Raw genomic sequence first — 15,917 nt, 5'->3', positions numbered from 1 at the left:
TTCCTCACGGATCCGAGTCTCACTGACAGCAGACTGCGTCAAGCGGGAAAGGGAGCGTGCACGCCATCCAGCTGCTGGCATCTCCACCTGAGCTTTATTTCCTTTCCTGTTGGATGTCAAAAGCTTCCATCCTCCTACGGCACCTGGCACCCCTCCCATGCCCCGGGCTCTCATGACCCGTTCTGCGTTCTTGGTCCTCTTTTCTGAGCAGACGCTTCCCCGGGAACCTTGGTCCCTCTCTTTGCATTGTAGCAGGAATGCAAAACTGGCGCTGCCTCTGGCACGCAGCCGTCAGACGCATCCACACCTCTTTGCGGAATGTTTTTTCAGTATGTGGTAAACCAGGTTATCATCCAAAAAGGACAGGTCGTCGTCGAAGGCGGTGGGTCTGCAACAAGCTTGCCTCACTTTGTCAGTGACTAGTTTTTTCTTTCTGGTTAAGTTCTTTAAAATTTTGTCATAGGTGGTCTCGGCTGCATCACAAGATCCACTGCAATACCGGAAAATTAGCTCCTCTTTGGTTTCATATCCCAAATCCAAGTCAGTCACATTTAAATGTATTTCTGTTAAGACACATCCCCGATTTTTGCTCTTTTGATTCCTCCTTCCCTTTCTGCTGGAATTCTCTATGTTTGTGGCTGTGTTTTGCCGGTTCCTCTCCCGCCTAGAAAAAATCGGAGTCTGTTTATCCGGCGACCTCCTCAATCTTTTAATGGTGGCTTGAATAAAGTCCACTACCTCATCAAACTGATCTGGATAATCCTCTGGCATATTAGCTGTTTGGGAAGGAGAGAAAAGGTTTTGTCACATGTCAGTTGTCACAAAGTTTGTCCATTCATGGCTGAAAAATGTTAGACACATGCAAGCTGCTCTGCCCATCACTTCAGATCACGCACCCAGAACTGTCAGAAATCATAGAGAATTTGGAATGGTTTACATCATCATGGAAATTCATTTGGGGCAAAATAAATGAGATATGTTTGTATCTCTGTACATGTTTGCTGATGTGTGGTAGCACTCCAGCACATCTTTCAATATTGAAGGAATCATGTCAAAATCGAGTGAAGGAAAAGCATGTCATGATACAAAAATTAGTTAATGAGTGGATTAAGCTACTGTAGAGAGGTTATACAGGCTCTTCCCAACAAAGCAGCAAGAGGATGAGTTTACTTTGAAGTGATTTTGTAATTATAATTGTTAATTGTTGTCTTTTCACACCAGCAGCAGTTAGTATAGCCAAAGCCACCTATCAATAAGGTTTTTGGGCAGGACAGAATGAGGAATTTACTGGGGTACCAGGCTGAGCTATTATTCCTGACTGAATGCTATGATGAATGCCTACTTTCGTACTGCTTCCAGGGGATAATTATTATCAGAGCTTTTGAAAAATTCTCATGGAAGTATTTTGTATCACAAGATTCTTATTATACTGGGTAGAAATATTTCAGAATAGAAGTATTATGTTAATTTTCTGGGGAAATGTTATTAATACATTTTCTTTTTATTAAGTTAAAATACTGATTTTGGAGGGTTTTTTCACTTGATATGTAACCTAGCAGTGAGAAATTATTCAGGTAAATTAGATGTTTAAATCAATGAAATGTTTTGATCCTAGCAGAATGAACCTCTTCAAGGAGGGTGAAATTGAATGTATTCTGAAATGTTCAGATTTCACCTTTTCAGCACGATTTGAAAAAACAAAGATCACATTTTGCACCCTTCAAACTTCCCATGGACTAAATCCCTTGGTGTGATCTCTCTCCTTTACTGAATACAGTGACTTAACAGAGGGTCAGACTGTCAGGAGCCTGTGTGCAAGTGCCCTTATACCCTTAGGTTATATTGCTAATGACATCACTGAATCACTGTCTCTGAAGCACACAAATGACATTGCGGTATTGAGATTTTTAATTGTGACAAAAATCAAGGCCTCCTCTGCAATAAGACCTAAGAGGGTGTTTCTTTCTGTACTTAACTCCTGAGTGTCCACCAAAGTAACAGACCAGGGTCATGCACCCAGCTCCGTGTGTATGGGAGCTCCATCTCCAGAATGACCCCTACAAATACCCCCAGAACTGCAAACACTGAGAAAGAGATATCCAATGCATTGCACCTGGTCAGGTGCTGAGACAGGAGGGGCACGTTAGGCAAGGGCTCAGCCCCGTATTTCCCAAATGAGCGCTGAAGCCCTGATGGAGACCAAGGAGTGCACGTACCCAGCCTACATGTGGTAGCATGGACTCTGTTAACAGAAGACAGGAAGAAATAAGACTGCCTTACATCACCAAGCAAAGGTGCACCTTCATAAACTCAAGAAAAGCACAAAAGACAGAGAAGACAGAGGCAGCAGGATGTCAACTGTTGGTGCAAAAATCTGTTGCAGCACAGTGCATCTGCACGTAAGGAGGAGGAACACTGACCCCTCCCTAAAGCAGCCATGGCCCCCTGCCATGACAAAGCAGCTATGGATGAGAAGTATACACTTTTTCATGGATGGCTCCAGGAAAATAGTACAGACTGATAAAAGAGTAATGACGGCAGGCCATCTTCATATAATGAGGGTGGCACATGGGCAGTGGGCTCCTATAAACTGTAGAGGTTGGGACTGGGAAAAGTTAATTACACTTTATTTTACAGGTCTCTGTGCTAGAGGCAACAATATCGCAGACCAATAACTGTCAAAAGACATGAAGGAGGGCTGGTTGCTATTTATACAGCTACAAGGGACCTGAACAAGTCAGGACCTGCACCCTGTGACACTTGTGTTAAGTGCACCCTTCCTGCACCCCCCTCTCATTATTTCTATAGTAGGTGTACCAAAATACCCACTGTGAGTTGGTTTTACAGGAAAAGGGTAGCTTAGATAGATGTGTCCATTGGATGTACCATGCAAATCTTGCAGGACCAGCTGGTCTGCCTACACCATACAAATACTGCCCTACTGAGCAAGGTCCAGGTCAATGTGATGGGTGGGCTATGTTCCTTAAAAGCAAGAAAGTGTAGAAACTTTGCTAGACTCAGTCAAGCAAGATGACCCCTGTGGAGCTGACACAGCCCTCACTGCTGAAGTACAAACCCTGGCATGGATACAGAGGAAAAGGGGGCTGGGTGGTTACTAAACTTCTTGCACAGAAGTTAGGCTTCTTATCTTATAAGCCAATACAGGAAGGATGTGGCCCTGAGAAGATGGCTCTAGCTGTCTTTCCCCGCTCTCACCTTCTCACTACAGTTGAGCATCACAGTCCACACCTCTGTCACATACTCCTTGTGACAACAGTGAGACACAATGGCTATGGAGAGCGAAATACTACCATCAAGGAAACATTACGAGGGTTTAACGAAATCAGTGTGATGGTCAACCATCAGGAAGGAGTTGAGAGATTGTTATAGAGAAACTCAATCTACACATGGAGATTCCTGTCTGCAGCTTTCAGCCTTATCCTTACCCAAGCCTGGTATGCTGCCAGTGCTGCAAGGGGAGTAACTAGACACAGAGCCCGCTTCAAGAAAATGTGCTAGACCTATTGACCCCAGTCAGAGTCTTCCCACCTGCAATGACACATGCTGTTACTGGCTGTGTGGGTACACCACATTAACAATTAATTAATGGCAGCTGTATTACTGAGCCAGTGAATCCTTGCATGTTGTTGCAAACAACAACACCCTCCGCCTGTGGAGCCCCAAACTAGTCATGATGAGTGCAATGCTGCTCTTTTTGGCAGCTTCCAACTGGTGCCAGGGTACTCCAAGTTCGCTTCCGTGATTTAGTCTTGTTTGAAGAACACCTCAAAGCCCTGCGCCTACCAGCCTCTGGCTGGTACAATTCTGAAGTATGACAGGATCCCACAAAGCCAAGTTTCAGCACACACTCAGTGGTGTGTGCCTGTACTTTCAGCACTGCATCAGCTGCAGCTGGGCCCAGCAACCACTGAACCATGGGACCACACAATGGGGCTCATACTACTGGGTGTGGCTCAGTTTAATGCTGTTTAATGAAACACAGTCAGTGTGTGGTTGAAGGAAACCTAGAAAGCCAGGAGTGAAACGAGACTTGACTTAGCATGCTATGCTAGGGTGCCAGTCATAGCTCCAGGAGAGATATTCAGCTGTCCAGTAAGTATGGATGTGAAGCCTGAGAGCCTGAATCAAAATGCTGTAAAAACATGCTGAAGTAGGACCCTGGTCAACCAAGTGTAAATGCCAGCATTAATACCAGGAACGATGGGTCGAAACAAGGCATGAGAGCTAAGTGCTAAGGAAGCTACCACCAGACATCACACATGAATAAGCAATGACCGCTGACCAAGGACTTAAGACCATAAAAGGCTAATGGACAGAAGGGAAGGTGGAGAAGACTGACGGCCAGACCACCTCATCCTGACGGGCCCTTGGTAGATGTGTTCCAGGGATGCCAAGATCTCCCTGCAACACAGCCACCATGCACCATTTATAGCCTCAAAACAAAGGTCAACAGCCTAGCAGCTTTGCTTCTCTAACACTACATGGACTGTGCTGATGACTCTGCAGCAGACAGAGCTTTCTGTGGAGATTTCACACCCCTGGGAGAAGCACGTATTATTATCCCATTCTGTAGCATATACATGTGTACATACACACATACAAATACATCTAATTATACACATATTTTTTCAAAACAAACTAGTTTACTGACAACATTTGCCTTCTGGTGGAAAAGCTGAGAGAACAAACACGACAGATGCCTGTCACACTGTGCAAAGTGCCAGCAGAAAATACTCAGATACTACGCCAATAAAAGCAGTAAAGATCCCTAAGCAGTAGTCTCTGGTCCCAGCCTCCACTGTGTGAAGGAATTAAGAGTTTAAAATCCAAAGCCCCCCAGGATAGGGCAGGACAGGATCACACAGGAGGGGACAGGACAGGACAGGATGGGCAAGCCCACAACAGCATGTACTCAATGTAGGTTTGTGACTGCTGGCACACACATATGATACAACTCAAAGCAGGTGTTTCCCAAGGGAAAAGGAGCATATGTCCTCAAAATGTTAAATCCTCCCCCAGGGAACACAGAGCCTCTGTCTATCTTATTCACAGCATGGGAAAAGTCCTCCAGACCCCACTGGGACAGTGTAATGGGCTGAGCCCTACCACTTAGACTATGGTGCCACAAACGCTCACAAGACCAGCACAAAGTCATGGAGGCTTTGTCAGGGTTTTATGTCACGTTCCTGAAAGTTGCTCCCAGGCCCTCCAAATCCCTGGGAAAATCACTGAAGGCAGCCGGCGTATCATCACATGAACATGATTGCTGCTGCCTAGCACCCTGCCCTCAGGAGTGTGGGGCAGGCAGCCAGGCTGGGTGAAACCAAGGCCAGCATGTGTCCTGCTCCTGCTTATCTTGTTTGCCTTCAGCTCTCTTCCACACTCCCTCTTTCACTGCCCTGACAAGGACTTGACCAGCCAGTCAGAAACAGGCAGAGCCGTTTTCTCTGGTGGCAATCAGAGAAAGAATCATTTTTCTGCTGCTGGAGCACCAGAATCAGGTGGTGCGGATGGCAGTCCATGTGCCAGTCCATCTCTGGGCACCTCCTCTGTATCCCATGGCCAGGTGAACCAGGGATCTTGATCTGCCAGGAGTTCCTCATTTGACCAGAAAATGAATAAAAAAGGCTAAGAAATAAAGAAAGAATCATCACAGGGCTGGTGCACATGGGAATCTAGAGGAGTGACCAGGCTGGGGGTAAAGCTGGTGAACACCAAATGTCCAGAACGCCCAGAATCAAGAAAAAAAAAAGAAATAAAATTACTAATTTTAAAAAATCAATAATATTTGCATCTTCAGCTTGGTGTTTGCAAGCAGTCTGCTTGGTTTCTGAACCTTTAGGGGACACAGATCATAGTTTTGACTCAGGATCTTGGGTTAGGAATGTCCCTCTTGAATACAAACTGGAATTCTCAAGTCACTTATTCTCTTGAACCTGAATCTCTGACCTGCTTGTCGCCTGGGCACTGCAAGAGCAGGCAGTGCATACAGCCACAACACCCTGTAGCCAGACACCTGTGGTGGTCTCCGCTGGCCTCTGCAGAAAGCCTCTCCAGAGCTCTGCTCTGGGCTCACAAAGGTTCCTTCTTCTGGGCACTTTCCCTGCTGCAAACCCCCCTGAGCCTGCTTTTGCATTTCCAATTAATTAGAGACACCACATGCCAGCAGGACCAGGATCTGATGTCTGTGCTACTTAGAAGAATAAATTACACACTGTTCAGAGAGACTTCTACATAATATTGGTCTAAATGAATATACAAACCAAACTCATCACATTCTGAAGAAAACAGTCTCCATTAAGGAAAAATGAACAATTTATTTTTATCTGTTCAAATGTGGTCACAATTACATTTTGTAAAACTATTCCTTTGATTTCACTAGCAACAGATTTATTTTAAAGCCAAATATTCCCCCGCAGTGGCTGTAACCCAGCATGGTAGAGCAAGAAACCCTCACTTTGTACCTGACCACAAATTGATTTCAGTGGGAACAGATGGATCTTCAGCTTTTGAGAAAAAAATCCAGTTACTCATTCCGGTGCCTGGTTATGGAATTAAAAGGCTAACTACAGTCTCTTCTGACCATGCTGTCTATTATGGTTTACAAGAAAAAGCTTAAATTCTATTAGTGGCAAAATAAGAATTTATGCAAGTGGGTTTTCCTTTTTTTTTTAATATCTCATAAAACTTGATGTTTAAGTTATTTGAAACTGTTAGTACTTTATAGACTTGTTTCTATACTGATCTCAGCAAGAATGTAATCACATCACCACAGTGTTATTTGACACTTTGCATATGCTGAGTTAAAGCGTTGTAATATAAGTCACATAAGGTATACTAAAAATTATAAAATTAGATTTTTGTCTTACATTGTTGCTTTCATGCATGTATTTGTGGCAGCGTACAGCTACAACATCAAAACATCGAGCCAAACATTTAATAAAATTACCAGGATATTTCACTTAAGCACAGCTGTTTTTTAATTAGAGAAGTTCAAACAGAAGCATGCAGGCTCTAGTTTTAAGTATGATTTCAAAGTTCAAGGGGGTTAATCCAGCTCATTATAATGGTAAGCATTATTTAGAAAATTCAGATCCAGATCTGTGTTAGGATCAAATGGCTCCTTTTCAAAACCAGCTCTAGTAATTTAATATGGGCCCTTCATAACTAAAATATTTTAATTTCCTTTCTTTCCTGGTTATTTTTTAAAGTTTCCTCCAAAGTTACATTCACAAAGACGTTTGTTCTTAGGTCATTTACTACTGGGAAACAGGCAAACAATGTGTCTCTATTGGTGACTGCAACGAATCATCCTCATTATTTTGTTGCTTATCAAGATTACTCTGGTATACCAGTTATTCATTAATTATTGTTGCGTTTAGCTTGCTTTGCAGTAGTGTTTTCAGGAACTTACTACAGCAGACACATCTTGTCTGAACACAGAATCCCTCCATCTCACACCACAAAGACGCACTTTTGGGAGACCCCCACAGTAACCTGTTTGTGGAAGCATGAGCTTAAAACTTCTAATGTGATGCCTATGCTGCTCTGCAAAGTAAAAAACCATCAACTGTGTCAGGGCAAACCACTTATTTTACTGAAAATTAAATATTTTTCATGAAGAACAAAGACTATAATGCAGGCATCAAAGCAAAGGCAGGTGTTAAAAATAGTTATACTGAAAGACTTTCAGGATGTAAACAATTATAGTATCACCTCTCCAAGGCATGACTTTGCTTTCATGCCTTGCATGAAAATCCGTGGGTCTAACAGTGAAATGGAAACCAGCTGGTTGTGTCCATTAGGAAATAGAGCATCAAACACAACAGGGTCAGCTCATCTTTAAATGTTTAATTCAGTTGTGGTAAACTATCTCACTCCCTGCCTTGGCAGCTCCCAGGACAAGCTGTGTTCTCTCCTCCAACTCAGACAGCCCATAGAAATGGAGCTTCTCACCGGTGTCACTTGTCTTTCATGAAGGTAAAGTGCTAAATAACCCCAAGGATGACTCTGAGGCCACTCACCCTAGCTAGGTACGATAAGGCAGGACTGGAAAAAGGCACAGGGTTAACCTTACTGGTGTGCTTGCTCCAGTGGAGCAGCCACATTTTGTGTTTGTAGCACAGCATCTAACCTCACTGCTTCCCATGCGTTGGCTATGATGGCAGATTCACAGAGTGCTTTGTACTTTCATACTGCCATCCATGCCTGTTAGTGCCTCCCCTTGCCACCTCTGCCTGCTTTATTGCAGGTATGAAGTGCTGGTTCCCACCAGAAGAAGAATGGAGAGAAACAACAGAACCATCATTGTGGCTGACAGCTGGGGGAGTTCCCTGAGAGCCAGGAGAAGCAGCAAGGGCAGACAAACTGCGTGAAGTAAAGGATGCTGCCTCACGAGCTGATCTGTCTGCAAGAGTTTCTTGTTCTTCCTCTGATCCAGGCTGGGCTGTTCACAGGACCCTGCCTAACTCTGTGGTGGCATCGGGGACCTCCTCTGACCTATCTCATCTGTCAGTCAAGCAGCAAAGGAGCAGCAGGAAGATTTGGTCTTGCCTCTGATTCAGAGCTCTGAAAAAACAGCTCAGAGGCACTGAGGACCAGACAGCTCTTCAGCGGTCCGTCTTGAGGTTTTGTGGCAGTTGCTGCAGCAGCCTCACTGTATAGGGCTGTGTGGGTACTCGAGCACCCATGAAGCAGTCCCTGCATCTGAAGAAATCTCAGCATCAAGAATGTACAAGGGGGAAAAAGTGGCAGTGCCCTGCCTAAAGGCCCTGAGGGAACAGGAGCCAAACCCGAGCGAGGCACATACCTGCCTGTTGTCTCCTTATTGAGGCCTCATACCCTTCAAACCAAGACTATGCTGAGTAAATATCCAACTTCCCAGTAAAACTGGGGTTTACATTTATATTTGGGTTTGTCCCAATCCTGAGAGAACCTCAAATGAGCAGGTATGAGTGGGACCCAAAACCTGCAACCCCTATTAGGAAGAATACGTGCAGCCAGCTAACAGGCACAGCACTGAGGCTTTAATGGAGGAAATACTGCTGGTAATAAATTCTCCTGGTGCAGAAGTGATCCAGCCCAGACCTTGCATGACATCAGTAAAACCGCACATCGGTCACCCAGCCCCACTTTAGTGCCAGCTCACTGAATGGGAATGGCATTCCCAAATAAATAACAGCAACTGTTTTCCAGGCTGTGCTCTTACACTGCATCCCCTCTGGGTTCAGGGGTGCTCCCATGGTAGAAGCACAGGCAGCAGAGCAGCAAGAAGGGTCTTTATCCCAGTCTCTTCCCGGGGGCAGTAATGCAGAGTGATACCCCTCCTGTGGCCACCTTTGCTGCTATCAGATTGTGATCTGACCTGTAAATAATATCTGTTCTTTCACCGTTGCCTTTCACTACCTGTGTTTCAATGTGCTTACAATAGGAACGATACAAAAAGGTTTCATACTGCACTTTGGAAAATGTTGTTGTTACAATAATCAGCCCCTGGCGCTCGGGCAGGTGCTACGTGTGCTGCTGCAGAAGGTCTCACGTTGGGATGTGTGGGCCACGGCTTGCCAGACGGTGCTGGCATGTGCTCAGAAGAGCAAGCTCCTTCCCAGCCGCTACACTGGATCCACACCTCCCTGTCAGAAATTTCCTGAGTAATAGCTGGTTTTGCCAAAGAAATCTTACACACTTGGGATGGGAGCAGAGGTATTCCAGATGTTTCTATGTAGCTTGTAAGTTAAAGGGGATACAGCCAGCTTGCCTCCAAAAATATGGCCACCTGAGAAGTTTTGGCATACTGCTGTAACAGTGCCTGGCTCCAACACAGGAAAACAAGTATTTTGATTTCAGTGTTTGCCTCTTTTAAGACTGTTCCTCTTCAAGAATCATTAAAGCATTTGCACAAGTCCCACCAACTTCAAAGAAGTGTATCTATATGTTTCAGCTTAAGTGTTGTACCGAATAGCCACACAGACAGCAGCTGAAGTATTTGCTAAGTAATACAATGTGGCTTTATGCCTTAAAAAGAGTGCTGATATTTTAAATGTCTCACATAATTAATTTTCTGTCCTTGATCTTAAACCCAAACATACTCTAATGTATATTTTGTGTCTTAATGCTTCGTTTGTACCTGTCCCAAATAGAACTTTTTGATTCTATTTCCCTTCTTCTCCTTGTAATCAGGACAGCATTTCCAAGAATTATTGAAATCTTTCATTACCCTTCAACAAATATTATTTGGTCAGAAACTGCCCCTGGTTCTGTCAAAAATGACCATTCTGCAGTGTCAGCCACTCTACCAGCACTAATGGGGCAGTGGCCTATTTAAATGACTTATGATCCTGAACATGGTTACTCTGCAATATTTAGTATTTCTCATTTAATTATTATTTATTAGCTCAGAAGTATGAGAATCCACAACAAGTGGAGTTATGTGGGGTGTGGCCTATGTACTACAAGTTCTAAGTTGCAGTTGCTTGACATGTTGTGGGGTGAAAATATTTGCACTAGATGTCCATTCCTGATCGTCCACAGGAATAGAAATCTAGTGCAAATAGAGGTGTGGGGGAAGGGACTTGGATGACCCCAACAGCTTCTCTTAGCTTCTGTTGCTTTAAATATTCTAAACCTATTCTATGCAGGCCTAATCAGGAACAGTATAATTTAAAAAGACATTGCAACCTATCCATCTGAGGATGCTCCTCTATTGTGCGGATAGTGCCTCCCCCATCACCTCATCAGTAGTCAGTACACCGCTGGATTCCTCAGCCTTTCCAGAAAGGTTTTGCAGCTTGTCCTTTGCTGGCCCTGAACACAGGGATTTCTAGAATATAGGGAAGAGGCCTATGAAAGTTGACCACGAAAAGCATGGCCAGGTATGTCATCTAGCAGCCCATGCCTGCAAACATATAAAAGGATCTATACTTTCACTGGGAAATTTTTAAGGTCCTTAAACTGACAAGCAGCAAATACATCAAAACTTTAACCAAAGGATAACTCTTAAAACAGTAATAAAGCCATATTCTATTGCATTTCCTCCTTAATACCCTTCACAGGAGTACATTCAATATTTATACCTGAAAAGAAATCAGCTGCTTCTTTCTTTTCCTAGGATTCTGCCCATGAATAGGCAAACTCAAATGCGTGAGACTTCTAAATGCCTAGATAACCTGGGTGTGCCCATGCAAACAAGCTTTACTATATACATGCTGGCCCAGGGACACTGGCACACTGGCTCTGATGCTGGCTGGATGCATCAGCTGTACTGGATGCACACAGATCAAAGGATGCAGCGTGGCAACCTGCTTGGTGTGACAGACACCTCTCCAATGCACTGGATGTACTGTGCACAGGCAGGTCATCTCTGTAGCTGCTGAGCACCTTAGCCTAAAGCACATATGCCAAACCATTGGCATGTTGAGCAGGCTTCTAACACTGCATGTGCCTAATAAATACTGTAGGGAAGGAAATGCAATTGGTTGGGAGCATAATTGAACACTGCCCTTCCCTTAGAGACCTAAAATATCATGGTTTATTCTAGATACTTTCCATATTAGATGATAATGTTGCAGCTAAATGCAGTAACTACACGTTAAATACCCCTTAAGAGAAGCATGAGGAATTTAACACAGCTATAACACATACCATGGTGTGTTATAGCATAACAAACACACTGAAGGAGATCCCACAACAAGTGACCATCCGGTGGCCACCAAGTAGCTCAAACAAGATGCAACAACCTCTTCCTTCTATTAGGCGGGAAAAGCCCATAGCGAGATTTTTCATTTGACTGTACATGCTTATCACTAGATCTTTCTAAAGATGCTCACTTGAGCATCGTGGTTCTTAGGATACTCCAGTCCTCACACACATGTTGATTATGGCCACACAGCAGCAAGCAGTTTTTGCTGAGAAACGCGTGTAAGTCAAACCAAATGCTTATCTCCCTCTGCACTGTCATGCTTCTGAAGCTGCTGACTTAACTATTTAGTTTATTATAATTTGGTTTATATTTGTTCTGTTTGCAGTTGCTATTCAAGCTTATTGTGTCCTTATCCCAGCGGACTGTAGCATGAGGGAAACAAAGGAAGGGTCTTCTAACCTTACAGCCTCTATACCTAATCTTCTTTGTGTGAAATAAGCTATCCCATGAACATTGATGCCTAAAATACCTACAAACGCTGGACTCATCTCAAATGGACTGCACTTAGAGAGGCTACCCTCACTCCAGCCTCCAGTCCACTAAAAAATGCAGAAGACTGCAACTGCAAACACCCACTGCCATCTCTAATTACTGCCCTGAACAGCGAAGGTCAGCACATTACACCTGATCAGCCCAGGAGGTTAGGACCTTGCCTGTAGGCTGGAACAAAGGAAGGTTTCGAGTCAATCTGAAAGGGATGGGGTAACATCAAGTGACCTCAGAGCACTTTGCAGAGAAAGCTATCCCATCAAGAGAGAACACAAAAAGGTGTCAAGGGCCTGGGAAAACAGATGTGTGCTCCAGCAAGGTGTTTGGACTGCCCTTAGGAGTAGGACTTGATGTCACAACCCTAGTAACCCCTGCTACGAGCAATGCATGGGAGACTCGACCTCTCTGAAATAAGAGCAATCCGTATCTTGGAGTGGAACTGCTACTCCCTGCAGAAGGATCACTTTAGGGGAGAGTGGTGCACCCCTCTCTGCACGCAGCACCCGTTCCTGCTCAGCACCCACACACTGCCTTATGCAGATGAGCCAATGTGAGCACTCCCACCACTTTGTGAGCTGCCTCCTGCAAAGGCCCTTGGAAAAGCAGCTGACCAACATCCACAATACACAGCAGGTCCACCAGCAGATGAGCTGGAGAGCTGCAAGCATGGCTGCATGCCTGTGGCACACTGCCTTCCACTTGTAAGAGAACCCTTGCGGAGGCACGGGAAGTCTACATGGTGTAAACATGACTTCTTCTGTATACATCACTGCACACCTTTTGTGTGTGGAAGGGTGTGTTGCCACCAGATGGTGAGTGGAGAGAAACAAGTATGTCAAAGACACGGATGGTGGTGACTTGATCAAAGTGGTGCTGTAGTGAAAGGCAAGAGGTGTACCCTGCCCAGATGGAATCAGCCTCATGGACTTTGTGCTTGCAGGTGGCTCTCCAAACACCACACATTTTCAAATCGACTAAAAATGCTGTAAAACTCAATCAAAAGTAATTCACTGCCCTCCTGCAGCCCCCTTTCTGCAGGTCTCCCTTGACTCATCCAACTTGGCAATGTAGCGGAGAGAAGAGATTCCGGCTTTCAGGCACAAGTGCTGTGTAAACCACTGCTGTGCGAGACCACAGGAACTTCCTGTGCTTCCTCAGCTTTTGTTGTCAAGAACAGCCCTGCTTACTTTCCCCTTGCAGTCTGCCCTGCCTGTTTGTGATCTGCAGGGTTAGGAAAACTGAGACCAAACAGCAGCCCTCTCTCAGATGACTATCCTGGTCAATAACCTGCAACCCAGCCCTGCCTGGCAAAGCCTGTGACTGTACCCTGGAAAGAAAGGTATCTGGCAGAGGCTATCTATGGATGCTACCTTAGCTCAGGTAAAACACAGGTTGTCTTTCTCCCCGCTTCTAGTTTACTCAATCCACAGGGAAATAAAAAGGCAACAATGAGAAGTTTTGGACACTAGGAACAGACAAGTCCACTACTGCTGCCTGTCCCCTTGAGCTGCTGAGGGGAAACCAGCTCACCAAGAACCATACTCTCAGAAGTAAGTTTCAAGATAAAAGCAGGTATTGTGCAAGTATTATAACCCTGGAAAGATGGAGCATTAAAGTGCTCCCACCCTGCAACTTCTGCCAAAACTACAAACTGATGGGTGCTGCTTTCCGCCTAATGATCTCCTTGCCACTGATGCTGCAGCAAGCCAATCACTGCCTTTTGGACGACAGTACCCATCTCACCACACAGCTCACTGTGGAGAAGAAGATGACTGCGTGTGATGGCCCCGCAGCCCTGGCAAGCTGGAGCCCTGGGCGGAAGTACTTTTGGCTGACCTCTCTGTGTGGAGGGGCTGAAAGGACATCAGGGGCTTGCCGGTCTGTGAGCCGCAGGAGCCCGGGCTGGGACGCGCGGAGGCGGCAGCTTAGGCAAGATTCCAGCAGGGGGAAAACACAAGCAAGGAGAGAGAAGACTAAATGGGGAAGGACATGGATGTGTGTGCAGAAGAGGAATGGCCGTTGGGGAAGGGATGAAAGGGGAGTCATGGCACACAATTCCCTGCTCAGTGCCTCCACGCTGTGTTAGCCGGGCTGCTCCCGGAGAAACCAGAGCAGGGCTGCCCATGGCTGGAGCTGCGGCAGGCACAGAGAAAGGACATGCCTCCAGATAAGGAGATAAAAATGAACCTTAATTACTGGACACTGTCTGCACCCTGCAACAAGTTACAAAGAGAAGGCTGAGCAAGGGCAAAGGGAGCAATCTCCAAGCTGCATCTGTGTCTTTGCTAAATTAACATCCCCACGATTCATGTAAGTGTTTTGCCACTTCTTACTGAGCCACATTAACTCTCACTTTAGAAAGCCACCAGAGTTAGTGTAACACTCACATACCACTGTGAAAATCCTGTATCTGCAATTGTAGGAGACCTATTATTAGCGAGGCATTATTATTATCTGTCATTTGGAGTGTAAGCTGTCTTACTGTGAGCCGGTTCATGCGGATTGCTCTGTATCAAGCTCCTAACCCTACCTCCACTACTCTTCTGTAAATTTCCATGTGGACATGCTAATTTCGGGTTCAGAATCCAATGAGGATTTAATGAAACTCAGGAGCGCTCCAGGATGCATACACTGCTTCCCACCATGGAGTCCAATCTCCATCAGGACTTGCACCCACTATAGACAGTGAATAATTGTACTGGAGGGTCTGAACTGGGAGAGGAGGCGGGCCTGGTGGGGAAGGAGTTTCGGTGCCAGCATTGCAAGGTGTATGTACCTGGTCCTCCTCTTGGCTCCTATGCATACAACTAACTTTCCCATCTCTCCAAGTTTTCCAACCAAAGTGATCTTATAACTGCCAGGAACATAGGGCTGGAAGTGGGGCAGGAAAAGGGGGGCATTGCCACTGCAACTGCCAACCCCAGGGTTAGGAGGATGACTTGGTTTGGAGCTGCTGGAGCTAGTCCAGAGCCAGTGGCCTTTCTTGGGGGAGAAGTGGGAGCAGAATGTGTGTGTGGGTCACCCTGATGCCTAAGCAAAGAGGAGCAGGTTTAGCAAGACAGACAGCAGTGGCTACAAAGGGGAATGTTTCTTACAGTCACTGTGCACAGCATAGGGAGGCAGCAGGCTGATGGGGGAGAGATCATCTTCAGGCCCCGCTACCACTGAAGGGGGCCCCTTGGGAGGCGTCTTACCGGTGGGCAGGGGCGAGGTGGAGACTGTGTTGAGCAGCACCACGCAGACAGCCACAACATCCCATAACTTCATCTTAGATCTCCTTCCAACACAGGCCCCTGGCAGAGAGGAGAGGCAGGGTTAGCACCCAGTCACTGCATTTTCCCAGTCCTGCCCCCTCCCCATCCTGACACAAAGCTGAGCAGTCTTGCATCCCTGCCAGGCCTGGGGACAGAGCAAACAGCCTATGCCCAGCTCAAGCTTCCACCCCTATCGCTTCTCAGAGCAAGTGACATGGGCTTTCTCCAGCGAGAGGCGTGGAGAGGGAGGCGCAGGATGGCCTCCAGCCCCTGCATGCCCAAGTAAGCTACTTTGGGGGTGTGGGCAGTATTGAGAGCCTGCGCCCAGGGATGTGGGAGTGTGATGATGTCCCTGTGCTGGCAGGCAGGTCACCTTGTGCTTATCCTCCTCCAGCACCAGGGTAGTGCCAGGGCACCTGTCCCCAGACTGGGCCAGGATGGACTGGGCTGCTCTG

At 45.9% G+C, this 15,917-nt stretch overlaps 1 protein-coding gene across 2 annotated transcripts; it reads right to left on the bottom strand.

Annotated features, from left to right (window-relative positions):
* Nucleotides 1-291: 291 nt before the first annotated feature.
* Nucleotides 292-15,475, bottom strand: GDNF (glial cell derived neurotrophic factor; the record flags this gene model as incomplete). 2 transcript variants are annotated; one of them, XM_084277958.1, is made up of 2 exons in its annotated part: nt 292-776; nt 15,304-15,475. In XM_084277958.1, the coding sequence occupies 2 exons, from the start codon at nt 15,473-15,475 to the stop codon at nt 292-294; spliced, it is 657 nt and encodes a 218-aa protein (XP_084134084.1). The 2 variants fall into 2 exon arrangements, with proteins under 2 accessions (XP_084134084.1, XP_084134085.1); XM_084277959.1 differs by having other exon boundaries at nt 15,403-15,475.
* Nucleotides 15,476-15,917: the final 442 nt, after the last annotated feature.

Source organism: Gallinula chloropus (genome assembly GCF_964237585.1).
Source record: "Gallinula chloropus genome assembly, chromosome: Z".
NCBI lineage: Eukaryota > Metazoa > Chordata > Aves > Gruiformes > Rallidae > Gallinula > Gallinula chloropus.
Note: the sequence above shows the minus strand (reverse complement) of the source record. Positions and strands in the feature narration are given on the sequence as shown.